Source organism: Sardina pilchardus, chromosome 7 (assembly GCF_963854185.1).
Source record: "Sardina pilchardus chromosome 7, fSarPil1.1, whole genome shotgun sequence".
Taxonomy (NCBI): Eukaryota; Metazoa; Chordata; class Actinopteri; order Clupeiformes; family Clupeidae; genus Sardina; species Sardina pilchardus.
This window is the reverse complement of record NC_085000.1, coordinates 6,683,190-6,696,837: the sequence shown is the minus strand read 5'-3', so window position 1 is coordinate 6,696,837 and position 13,648 is coordinate 6,683,190. Positions and strand designations below refer to the sequence as shown.

The 13,648-nt window shown below is 46.9% G+C and overlaps 1 protein-coding gene across 1 annotated transcript in view; it reads left to right on the top strand.

Annotated features, from left to right (window-relative positions):
• The first annotated feature begins 489 nt into the window (after positions 1–489).
• Positions 490–13,648, top strand: part of prdm16 (PR domain containing 16) — a 247,835-nt gene continuing 234,676 nt past the window's right edge. Inside the window, exon 1 of the mRNA XM_062542116.1 lies at positions 490–639. Coding sequence (XP_062398100.1) covers positions 603–639 — 37 coding nt within the window. The 5' untranslated portion in view covers positions 490–602. The remainder of the gene's footprint in view (positions 640–13,648) is intronic.

Genomic DNA, 13,648 nt, shown 5'->3' with positions numbered 1-13,648 from the left:
ACTAGGCCTCCATAGACTGAATAGGCTATTACAACAACAATAATGACGAAAAATAATTGCAGTGTTTTTTTTGTTTTGTTTTAACATTGATAACTATTCAAGTTCATTAACAGTGGGAGATATATACTTTAGCCTACCTCTTTCGTGTCACCCCGGTGTGTCCAAGCTCTTTAACGGACGTGTAACGGGGTTACTGTAAATATTCGATTCGATCAGAATCACCTTGCACGCGGGGAGATGCGACCTTGACCCCGCATACCGGGGCTGTGTCCAGCGTGAGACCGGATCCCGCAGGTTCGCGCAAAATAAGAGTTATAGCTCTTAAAGGAGTCGCGAGGAGAAGGGAGGGGGGCGCGAGATGGTGCTGGGAGCGGGAGGGAGGGAGGAGGGAAAGAGATAAGTGATCTAAAGGAGAGACGATAGGACAAAAAGTGATGATGATGAATACATTGGAAAGTTTTTTGGCCCTGACGAGGGTGTCAGATTGAATGGCCTGTGCGCATGTGCGAAGGTGTCCAAACTGACAATGCTTGTGAGATGAAGATAGTGTTGTTGCTGCTTCTGGGCTCAAGGAGGACGAGAGGAATCTACAAGCCGACAAGATGAGATCCAAGGCGAGGGCGCGGAAACTGGCCAAAAGTAGGTGTATTTTCCCTTCTCTCGCTCGAGCAACCGGCAGCCCGATACTTTGAACGCTCGTGCAGATCACTAAAGAGTCAGTTTCATTGATCAGTTTCCTGTTAGTAACGTGTCTTTGTCCCGTATATTCCTTTTTAAAAAGTATCCATCTGTGTGTGTAGGCTAAAATTCTCCGTTGTCTGTATTGCCCACCCTTTTCGCCGTAGCAGCCTCGCTTTGCTTGTTCACAACGTCAGAAGTTATATGTGATGAAACAACACCGCTGGTGGTTTCGCTCAAATGATAAGGAGGTAAAAAGCCATAGCAAATCCATGTGAATGCTCCGCCACTAAATTCGCAGATTTTTGGTGCCGAATGTCGAGAAATGGCGAAGAATCGTTGCGCAGAAGTTCTCGAAAAGTTGTCGAAAGGGATAGTAACTTTTTATTGAGTCCTTCCAAGTCTTGTGAAACAATATTCCAGGCGTTTAATAGTGGGCGCTCGTGCACTGCTCAAGGCTGTGTGCAACAGTGAATGAGGCGCGAGCTGTTCCGAGCAACTCATTCACCGACAAGTGGACGTGCTAAAGGAGAAGGGGAATTCGAAAGAAAACGATTATATTTTCTCGAGGATTTTTTTTCCAAATGTATTTTTCTGCATTAGAAGAAATAGCCTACACAAACCGGACCGCTGCGCTGTGTACGGTTTTCCATTTGGGAATAGCAATCAATAATGCCTTATGCAACAAACACAGTAGGCTGCTTTTGCCTGGACAGCTGCACTGTTCGTATGGGAAAAATACGTCTGTTCTTCTGAGGAATGTTTATACCCAACGTCATTTAAGAGTGTTTGCTTCTGACGTATAATTACATTTTTATTGGATATTTTACTTGTCTGATGTTTCATGGAGTAGGCTTGTTTGTCAGTTATTTTTTTTTAATTAATTTATGGTTTAAACTCAAATTAAGAACCAAATTGAATGAAATTATAAATTATTTGACTGTGTTTACAGGTTGTTGTTTTGCGTTCTTGCAATTTTATGATCTGAGAAAGTTAGTTTTCCCTTTGTTTGGCGCAGTTTTGTACTACATTCAAGTGATTTTGCAAGGCCCGATTGAACTGTACAATTGTAACAAATCATTTTGAATAAATGTTTAAAATACTGAGAGCAGAAGAGACAACATTGTAAGATAGCTGGTAACGAGTATTGCTTTGGTGAATGGGAGGCTTTTTGCTGAGTACTGAATGTCCATTTTTTTTTACTAATGTCTGAGCAATGCAGTCGTGTTCGAAGGTTATTTTGGCTCTTTCTAAAATTGTAATAAAATGTATTTTCGAAAAGACAGCCTGGCTCCTCGTTGGAATGATGTAGAAATTAAACATGTTGTCTGTCATAATATTATATTATTATCAGTACATCCTTGCTTGCCATTTGACAACATATGTAGGGCAGTGTAATGCATGGCTCTGCATTACATATTAAATAATAATTGTTGGGAAAATATTGACAGTCGTGTATGGATCTTAAAACTAGATTTTGTATTTTGTGGCCTACAAGTTCTGCAAGTATTTTGTTAATTGCCTGCATGGTCCTGCGGTTCTGTGAATGTGTGTGAGTTTGTGTGTGCGCGCCCGCGTGTGTATGTGTGTGTGTGTGTGTGTGTGTGTGTGTGTGTGTGTGTGTATGTGCGTGCGTGCGTGCGTGCGTGCGTGCGTGCGTGCGTGCGTGCGTGCGTGTGTGTGTGTGTGTGTGTGTGTGTGTGTGTGTGTGTGTGTGATGGCCTGCTGCAGCCTCGATGATTTTGTGTTGAGCTGTTGGACGGGGCCCAGCCTGCACACGTGTGATTACCTGTTGATCCGGGCGCTAATTGGGATAAATACCTACTCTTGCCAGACGGCACGCACCACGACCTGCCTTGGCACTAATTAAATATTTCTCAAATTATTATCAAATGTTCACCGACAGACTATTATCAGATACAATTACTCTGACAGTTAGAGAAACGGGAGGTGATGTGGACACATCCACGACGCTGACCCTGTTTCTGGGCAGACACAGGCACCGTTCAAAACAGGGCCTAAACACGGCTCTCCGAACGCTGTCTTCTCGAGTCAGTGAAACGAGCTCAAGAGAGGTCACCACGCACGGGACCTCACCGAACAGCACCACAGCTCAAGCACAAAAGAGCAATAACAGGTGGACAATGACGTCTCGCCTGCACAGGCGTGTGTAGGTTACTTTTTTTTTTTTTTACAGTGGAAAGTTGATGGTCACACGCCGCTTGCAAGTGTCTGAAACAAGCGGCAGGGGCCAGGTGAAAGGCAGCGAGAGAGAAAGGGAGAATTAGGAGATGAAAGCCCCCTGTGAGAGTCAGTTTTAGGTAATTAGCTTGTAGAGGCTAGGCCTCAGACTTGTTGTTGTATGAACAAAGCCAACTTTTATCCAACTCCTCAAGTTGTTCAAGTTCATCTGTGTGCAAACGCTTGATGGTGGTGTTCAATATGTGTACTGATTTTGTTCAGTTTGTACTTGATTAATATTCCCCATTTGAAAATGAGCAAAATATTGTGATGGCCTATAACCCAGTCCGTGACTAATTCTCATTGCGGACATATGCCTATCAGTCGACATGCAACCACAGAGGACCTGGGAAAGCAGCAGGCGTCCATGTTTCCGTGTCTTACATATCTCACTTAGCAACATTGCTATGGCATAGCCTACATGCAAATACAGGCCGGACAAGCAAAAACTGTAATATATAAATATGTAGTTTTGACCAAAATAAATTTTGTTACTGTTGGTCGTTTGAAAAGATAAGGATGATGATGATTATGACGATGATGATGAATATTGTTATTATTATTATTATTATTATTATTAGCATTTTTGTTATTGTTATTTATTAATGAGTTACAGATGGGAAGAGACGGTATTTATCTAATACATTTAGTGGCTTGACTAAAATTAAGGATGAGGTTACAGGTTCCCTTAGAAACAATTCTGATCGCAAAATCTGCTATATTAATGGTATAGTAAATTACAGGAAAGTCATTTTGGGATTTTGAGATGAAATTGTAATAAACAAGCAATGCATTTTAGGAAAGGCTTTGTGATGGCACTCAGTCGGAGAGAATGTAAATTGAATGCACCCCCTCCCTCTCTGGGCCCAAGGGAGCCGGTTATCAAGTGTGCAAGCCCCACAACCTGGCCGCCTGTGCGCGCTGCCCTCCAGCAGAATTAGTCGTGGTCCTTTTTAAACAGCACATCTCCTAACCGAGACAGCGTGTTCAGTATGATCGTATTGGGGCGTGTGTATGTCTCTCTCTGTGTGTGAGCGCTGTTTTCTTACCTTTGGCGTTGCGGTTCAGCTGATTTTTATGACTCGTGGTGTTTACAGTGGATTCTTTGAGGGCATTTATTTTAACATGTTGCTTAGTCATCTTCGCCTATATGGTGGGACTTGTTGATCGGTTAGAGGTAACATTCAATGTCGCATAGTCGTTCTACTTATGATGCTTTTGTTGACCTCGACCTCACCCCCCCCCCCCCCAACCACACACACAATCACACACACAATCACACAAACTCTCTCTCTCTCTCTCTCTCGCACACATACACTCACATAGTGGTTGTGTGCCATTAAAGGTCTCATGCTCAGAAAGCCTACCGTTATTATGTTTTTTTTTTCCACAAGAAACTTTGTGCACAAATCGTCTCCCATTTGCTGAATAGGCTACAAAACTATGATCTATTAAATATTAGTTACGTAGCCTATATGTTTTTTTAGACAATAGAAGCTAAACAGACAAATTAAAACTCTCTTGCCATAGGCCTACGTCTAAACATTGCACGGTCGTTTTGGTGTTACCGTGCTTATTCAATTTAAAATGGCCTATGGAAGCGACAGAAAGCGATCTGACATATCATCTTACTATTAAACAGTGCGTCTGAGCATAATGAATTTATGAATTAATAATATCGATTATTCTCACTATCACCTCGATAATGGTGGTGATCACCGTCGAATAATTTTATATGGTGTTTAAATGCATACACGCGTTAAGTGAGAATTCTTTGCTATTAATTGAAAATGGAGATAAATTGTTTCGTTGAGAGAGGTCGGCGCGAGAATCCGAGCCTTCCCCTCGGCTCGTGCTCCCGCTTCTGCGCCGTTCCTGCCGCAATTTAAATGCACCAATGACGTCATTAAATAAATATGTCGACTGGACACTTATCATCGGGTATCAACACTCCGGCGAGCACAGAGGCCCCTTATGAGAAAGCAGTCGCAAGAAATTTGAGGTTTGTGAGAGAGCTGGGACACACACACACACACACACACACACACACACACACATAGTGAGGGGGATGGGGGACACAAGAGAATAGTATTTGTTGGCAGAAGAGACATAATAGATGAGGGCTTGGTTTACTATACTCTAATAATAAAAATATTTCTCCACACATGCCCCCTCCCTACTCTTACTCCATATACAAGTCATTCCATCCTCCTTTGACAAACTCCTCCTTTACTCTCTCTTTCTCACACACACACACACACACACACACACACACACACACAGTGCACTTCACCTCCCCATACCTGGCCCAGTGAGTGGGAGCCAGCCTTGTGCAGGGCAGGCGGCTGTGGTGTGTTTTCATGTGAGAGTGTTGTGGTCGAGGCTGGCTGGCTGGCGAGGCTTGCCCAGCCCTGCCCCCACGCCCGTGTTGCCCTGTGCCCCATATGCCCCTGTGCCCGCGCACGTGGGGGGGGGCATGAAGCCATATCGTGGAGCCCGGCTTTGCCCTCGTGTTTTGACAGATGCAATAAAAGCCAAAGCCGTGACATTGTAAACCGACAGTGGTAGCAATGCTATAGCAGCTCGCCGCCGGACCATCTGTCCGTCCGTCCGTCCGTCTGGCTGGCCGGCCGCCGCGCTTCCGCGGGCCACGCTTGTGGCGGACGAACGCTTAAAAAAAAAGAAAACCCGCAGCGGGGTCCCCGGGCGCTCGGCTGAGGGGCCCGACCCAAGCGGGAGCAGTGCCTTATGGGATGCACCAGGAAGTGGAGAGAAAGAAGAGTGGTGTGCAAAAAAAAAAAAAGAAAAAGAAAAGCCCCGTATGGAAGCGTCCGCGCCAGATCCGTAATCTGGGAGGTGTGAGTTTGTCTTTGATAAGGGGATCGGGTGAGAGGCGCGCATAAGTGCTGCCTTTTGTCTGAGTGCTCCAAGACTTGATAGTGTCCCTAATGGACACAGAGGGAGAGAGAGTAAATGACGGGGAGATAAATGAAGTGACATATTTGTTACAGGAAGGAGGGTGTAACACCAGCACCTTGTGAGACTGGATAGACAGAGGTGTGTGTGTGTGTGTGTGTGTGGGTGTGTGTATGTGCCAAGCCTATGAGGTGCCATGGCTGAATGACCTGATTAACACCGAGACAAAATGAAGCCGTGTAGAATTTTAATGCTGTTTTAATGTTTGTAATAATCAACCAGTTCAATGTGTGCACACACAAACGCTCCCTCTCTCTCCTCCACCTCCTCCCTGTCTTCTCTCTCTCTCTCTCTTTCTCTCTCTATTCCCCTCTCGCTCACTCGCTCCCTCTCTGTCCCTGAAGAGCCATAGCCGTTGTGCCGTGTTAACCCCAGTCTTTACAAAGTGGAAAGGTTGAGTGTGTGTGTGTGTGTGTGTGTGTGTGTGTGTGTGTGTGGGACTTCCAGCAGGAGCTTGACTTCCCTGTGCCCGCAGAAAGAGAACGGGGGACAGATACGGAAGAGAGAGAGAGAGGGACGGAGAGAGTGGGGGGGGGCTGAGCAAGACCGAGTGAAACAGAGAGAGAGAGAGTGTATGAGCTAAAGAGAGAGATAGAGAGAGAGAGAGAGAGAGAGAGAGAGAGAGAGAGAGAGAGAGAGAGAGAGAGAGAGAGAGAGAGTAAGAGTGCGGGTGGGCGGGCGGTTGGTGAGTGGGCGCGCGAGAGGGCTTGCCACCTGAAGTGGTGGCACTCCTTGATGTGCCCTGTGGCTGGTTAGAGGTGAAGCGCCATGCGCTCGACCTTGCCCACCTCTGGGACACGTGACTCGCGCTCCGCCACTTCCTGCACCTCCGTGTGTGTCGGCCATTGTGATCTTCGCCTATATCATGTTCACGTTTAGCTATTTGTGTGTGTGTGTGTGTATGTGTGTCTTTGATATTTGCTCCTGTAATATCCGGGTGGATGGATAAGAGTCTTGTATTATGTACTGGTGTGTGTGTGTGTGTGTGTGTGTGTGTGTGTATGTGTGTGTGTGAGTGTACACATTCATGACTGGTGTGGCTATTCATGAGTGTGTCGTCGTGTGAGTACACACATATTTTTCCCATAATTATAAATTGTGTGTGTGTGTGTGTGTACTTCAACTCCTAGTGTTTGTCTGTATGTGTATATATATATGTGTGTGTGTGTGTGTGTGTGTATTCAGGCACTCATTTGTCTGCAGTATGATAGGATTAATTCTGTCAATGTTAAATACTAGCGTGTGACATTAGTCAACACAATCAGCGAGAAGCCTCGGTAATGTTCCATTAAAAGCCCATCTTTTATGGTTACGACCGACGCGGCATTACGGTGGGCTCTCCCCGCGGCTGGGCTTGGCCGGACATGGTGGCATTGGCCGCCTCTGCGGTGTATATATATCCCCCTCCATTCGGGCTCTGTGGCGGTGTGCTGCCAAGTCCGTTGCAGCTCAGCTTTGAGCAGTCCCAGCTCCATTCTGGCTCTGCTGTGTGCTAGGCTGTCTCTTTATCTTAGTCAGTCGCTGGCTTTTACAGTGTTTTGGCAGTTATACGTGCGTGTCTTAAAGATGAGTTAGCACCCTGTGTGTGTGGTTTCGCTCCAAGGGATTTGTGCTTGTGCTTGTGTGCGTGCGTGTGTGTGTGTGTGTGTGTGTGTGTGCGCTCCTGCAATGAGGAAGCTGATAGATGGATGATGGTTGGAGCTGTGCAGGAGAACAGCGTGTGCTGGATAGGATGGTTGCTGTTGGTGGGGCTAATTATACCTTGTTCTGGACATTCAGTGTGTGTGTGTGTGTGTGTGTGTGTGTGTGTTGAAAACAGAGGTTATCATGTTACACACCATCTTTGTCTACTATCAACTATCCCACACACACACACACACACACACACGCACACACACACGCACACACACACACACACACACACACACACACAGAAAAAGAGAGAGCAAATAAGGGCTATTTGTTTTGGAGAATGTCTTAATTCTCCCCGTTCTGTTTCATTGTTTTTTTTTTTCTGCTGTTTTGATTTCTTATTGGTTGAAAATGTGACTGAATGACTGCAGGATAATCTTTGTGTAGTATTTTTTTTTTTATCATTTATTATTATTATTATTCCTGGACTCTATTCGCTGGATACCATGCTTTTGGAAATATTTTGACTTACAAGGCTTAGTGGAAGATGCAGGCTGAAACCTTACACTCAGGTTTTGTGTTTTTTTGACAGGGATCCCTTTTAAAATGCTGCACCAAAATGACGAGAGAAAGAAAGAAAGAAAAAAAGAAAGAAAGAGAGAGAAAGAGGGAGAGAGAGAGAGAGGACTATTGCATTTCTCCACACTTTAACCAGGACTGAGTCGGAGTGCGAGTGAGGCCTAGCGTCACGTCACATCTCTCACTGGGGCACGATGGGACGCCATTTGTGCGTCAGCCCTCCAATCAGGAGCTGCCGTTGGAGTGGCACAGTCAGCCTGCACATGGGGAGGAACACCCCCCACCCCCAACATTCACACACACACACACACACACACACACACACACACACACACACACACACACACACTCTCTCTCTCTCTCGCACACACACATGCCCAAGGGGTACACTTTTACTCCTGCAGTTTCGGGCACCCCGAGAAATAATTAGCTGGCGAGCATGTGTTGAGCGTGGCTAATTTTAGGCCATAAAATGTCTCACGTCGGAGTTCCTGCCCAGAAAGTGCCAGTCGAGCCGCAGTGGCTGCCTGTGTGCACTCGCGAGGAGCCAGGCGAAAGGCGCTTGCCTTGCGTGCATTACTCTCACTTGAAGTCAAATTAAGATTGTGACGGACAAGGAAAAAGGGTCGACAATTTGTACACATAAATTGGGGCCTGATCATTGTCTTTCTCCATTTAGCCTCAGAGCCGTGGAGCAGAGTGTGAGAGTTGTGGAGTTGCTGTTTTTTTTTATAGCTAAAAACATAGAGACGAAAGGAACATTGCATATTGTGTGAATATTTTTAGATAAAGCTATAGACATTATTTTTAGTTGGCGTAATATTAAAATAGATTTTTCATGTTGTATAGCATTGTATTCCTGAGTGGGTTTGTGTATGTGTGTGTGCGTGCGTGTATGTGTGTCTGTTTGTTCGCGAGGATGTGTGTGTATGTGTGTCTGTTTGTTCATGAAAATGTGTGTGTGTGCGTGTGTGTGTGTGAATATGTGATACTTGGCTGTGACTGTGCCATGCTAATAAGTGGACATCCTCCCAGTTATGTTAAGTTGGGTGGAGGCTGTGTGTGTGTGTGTGTGTGTGTGTGTATGTGTGTGTGTGTGTGTGTGTGTGTGTGTGTGTGTGTGTGTGTGTGTGTGTGTGTGTGTGTGTGTGTGTGTGTGTGTGTGTGTGTGTGTGTGTGTGTGTGTGTGCGTATAGAGGGGGGTCAGCAGCCCTGGTGGTTTTGGCACAGATGACTGTATTTACAGCACCCTCTTGTTCCCTGGCAGTGTTGGCCTGTGCTGTGAAGCCACACTCATGCAGTCTGTCCCCTACCCACTCCCTGCTCCCCTCTCCCCTCTTCACCTCCTACTCCCTCTACCTCTCTCTCCTCTCCTCTCCTCTCTTCTCTTCTCTCTACCTCTCTCTCTTTCTTGCTCTCCTCCTCACCTCTCCTCACTTTTACTCGTCTCTCTTGTCTTTTTGTCACCTCTCTCCTCCTCTCTCTGTTTGTCTCTTCGTCTCCCTCTCTTCTCATTTCTCTTCTCTTCTCTTCTCCTCTCTTCTCTTCTCTGGCCCATCTCCCCTCGGCCCCCCTCACTCCCCTCCCCGGAGCTGTTTTGTCGGAGACACAGCCCCAGACCTTGATGTTCCATCCTGGGCAGATAAGGCTGCTAACGTTGCCCCTCCTGGGGGTTCTTCCAGAGGGATGAATTTAGCAGGCGGCCCCTTTCATGTCCCCGGCCACCGCCGGCCTGTTCAAAGGCCCGGGTCGCTCTTCTATCGGCCCGCCGCGCTTATCTCCGCTCCAGCCCGGCCTGGCCCGGCCCCGTCTGCCGTCTCATTAACACAAAGATGGGTATGTAGTGTCTCATTAAAGCCCATTAAAATAGACCCAGAGTGGACACTGAGAGCCAGGGAGAGAGAGAGAGAGGGAGGGAGGGAGCAAGAGAGTGATAGGGAGAGAGAGAGAGAGAGGGAGTGAGGGAGCAAGAGAGTGATAGGGATGGAGAGAGAGCGAGAAGGAGAGAGAGAGGGAGAGTAGGGGATTTTCGGTGCAGAGATCGGATTCTTTGAGTTGCCACGATAAAAGGATTCTTTTTTATGTCGCCAAGAGACCGTCCTGAGATACTCAGTGGGACTCACGTCACCATGCCTTTTCTTTAGTATCTCTCTTTCTCCCTTTTTTTCTCTCTCTCTCTCTCATTCTCCCTCTCCAGCTCTCTCTCTCTCTCTCTTTCTCTCTCTGTCGGTGAATACTGGAATAGGTAGGATAATTGAGCTGTCATTATTGAGTGAGCATTTCTTGCAGTTCGGGCCACTATTTCTTTAATGCTTAACTTTTTGGGAAAAACGATGAAGCGCGTAGGAGAGGAGAGGCGACGGGAGGACAGGAGGAAGAGGAGGAAGAGGAGGAGGGGGAACACTGTTCCCTGATGAATGTAGTGCTTATTTTACTGCCTCTTCAAGTAGGCCTGTCCATGAAAATTGGCTTAATTATATCGATGGTGTGTTTCTTTCTTTCTTTCTTTTTTCTCTTCAGGTTTGCAACACAATTAGCCCATCTCACCGGCTGTAATTTATTTTCATAAAAAATGAAACGGCTGGCACGTTGATTATGTCCCTCCCATGAGAACGCGCTGCATTGGTGTGTTTAATTTCATTAACCAAAGTGCGGTGCGCTGGAAAAATCTAGAAAAAACCTCAGGCAGCCGCCTTGTTCTTAAAATGTGCTTCAGAGCCAGCGTTCTACACAAATTATTACGCCATTACATCGCAGGCTCGGTCAGCGAGTGGACAACTGCTCTGTTCACTGCCTCGGCTGTGTGTTTTAAGAGGGGGGAAAAGAGTGTGTGTTTTCTTTGGTGCTTCATCAAGCTTTGTCTTTGTGTGTGAACAGCCTTTTGTCACTTTGGTGCATGCAGTGGAACAGCCTCTTATGTGCACACATGTGTTTATTGTGCTATGCAGAAAACATGTGTATTGGGAGTGTTTTTCTAATTTGATTGATTTATTTGGAGGGCGAAGAAACATCGGCTTAAGCTCACAAACACAGGGAGAGCATGAGTCTGTGTGTGTGTGTGTGTGTCTTGGGGGTGCCGTGTGTGTGTGTGTCTTGTGTGTGTGTGTATGTGTGTCTGTCTTAAATAGCATCCGAGCCAAAGGCTCAGAGGTCAGACAGTTAAAGTCACCATATTCCCCAGATACACATGGCGAAATATTTACACTGCCCCCCCCCCCCCCCCAGCCTACACCCTCTCACAGGCTCACGGCTTCGGTTTTCCCCCAGCCCATCATTATGTCATAGCACAACATAATGGCATGTTAGTATTTGCTTTTTCGTCCGAAAGACGACAACGTAGAAGAACGAAAAAAGGGGGGGGGGTTAAATTCAGAGAGAAAAAAAAAGCTAGACAAAAAAAACAAAACAAAAAGAAAACAAAAAGCGCTTAAGATCTCCCATCAGACTGTTAGCACAAACCGTTAAGGAGGGGTTTCTTGAGCCTCAGCAAAACATTTCAAGATGGCCCATTAACTTCGGTCCTCCAGCACGCTCTCCCTGTACTCTGCCCCACGCGCCTTCTGCCCCGTCCTCCTCCCCCTCCCCCCTCCCCCTGCCCCCTCCCCCTGCCCCATGTTGCCCCTGCCCCTCGGCTTCTGCCCCGCGCCTCCCGACTCCGCCGCTTTGTCTTGGCCGGCTCCGGTTCCGTGGTAACGATGAGCCCGCGTGTGAAAATATTGAATTGCAAAAACATCCCGAGGAGCGAGAGAAGAGAGGGAGAGAGAGAGGAGAGAGAGAGAGAGGAAGCCGTGTGAATGGGCCTTTCAGCGGCCAGAGCAGACGCGGCTAACAGGGCACACTGAGTGATGGACAACAAATGGCATTCAGGGGCCACTACTGGGGGGGGGCTTTGACCAGACACCAGCGCTGGAGTGGGGGGTAGGGGCACTCTGGACCCACCTGGGACACCACACAGCAGCAGTGGCTGATAACTCAGCAGAGATAGAGAGAGAGAGAGAGGAAGAAAGAGAAGGAGAGAGAGAGAGAGAGGGGGGCAGAGAGGGAGAGAGAGAGAGGGGGGGGGGAAATGGAGTTGAGAAAAAGAGTGTAAGGCAGAGAGAGAGATGAAGTGTCAAATGAAATGAGGCTGAGAGAGAGAAATGGAGAGAGTCAGAGAAGAGAGAAATGGAAGGAGAGAGTGAAAGGAAAGAAGAAGAAGGACAGTGTGTGTGTGTGTGTGTGTTTGTGTGTGTGTGTGTGTGTGTGTGTGTTTGAGGGAAAGAGAGAGTGTGTTTGAGGGAAAGAGAGACACAGGACACCACCACTCACTTTTGGAGTGAAAAGAGTCTCCGGCTTCAGTCACACATTTGGTCTGAATTACTCATCGCCAAACTCAGAGCGACACACAACGCTAGACTACTGCTGTTATAGGCATTTTCCACAAAACACTTTTACTACAAGGACTCCACGTTCTTTGGGCCGTAGCTTAGCGTACAATGCAAGTGAACATTACCAAGTGCACAATGCAAGAGAACCGTTAAATAGAACTCCAGTAATACGTTCCTTAAGCCCAGTGTCCGCGGAACGACACTAACACATTCATAAAGTGTTCTAAAGCATTCACATTGCCCCATAAACATAAGCTCATGAAGCGGTAACAGTTTTATAGTGTAAACCCTCATAGGCTGAAATGGAGCAGCCATACAAATATTGGTCATAAGACTTGTGCTAGGCTCATAGAGCAGCATTATAAGGCTTTATTAGTGCAGTCACGTCTAGTCACAGTGTTGTGTCAATTGTGTCAATTGCTGGGATGCATTTTGAGGACTTCATAGATGTTTTTTTTTTTTAATTGTGTTTATCAGGCGTTTTGGCTGCTAGGTTTTTAGTGAAGTGTTACCAAAAATTCCCATTTCAGTGTTGTGAGGAAGGAAACGCTGGCTGCTGTCTGAGGCGTAGTTCTGTGTGTGTGTGTGTGTGTGTGTGTGTGTGTGTGTGTGTGGAGGCACTGTGGCTGGAGCAGCCCTGACCAGCCGGTGGGTGCAGGACGTATTTATGCAAAACTGGACACCCGGTCCAGCCTGAAATCAGCCCAACGAAACCCCCCCCCCCAAACCAAACCAAATTAGTCGCCTGGGAACAAACGTGGGGTAACACACACACACACACACACACATACACACACACACACACACACACACACACACACACACACACACACACACACTCTAACCACAAACACACGCAAACCACACACATTCACATTCACACAAACACACACACAACACATTGAGCTCAGCGGATCCCCCCAACCCTGGGCATAAACTGTGTGTAAGTGACACCACTGGTCACTGTAATCAGCGAGTTTAATGACAAGACGTCCGTTCTGTGTGGTGAGAGGCTGGTCCACTGCTGACCTCTCATTAGAGCTCTGTGCTGGCCAGAACCAGAGCATATTTCTGCTGTGTGTGTCAGCAGGGAGGTGGCTCCTCTGATGGAGTGGCTGTACGGTGGAGTGTGTGTGGGTGTGTGTGTTTCACTGTTTGCATAAGTGTGTGTCAGT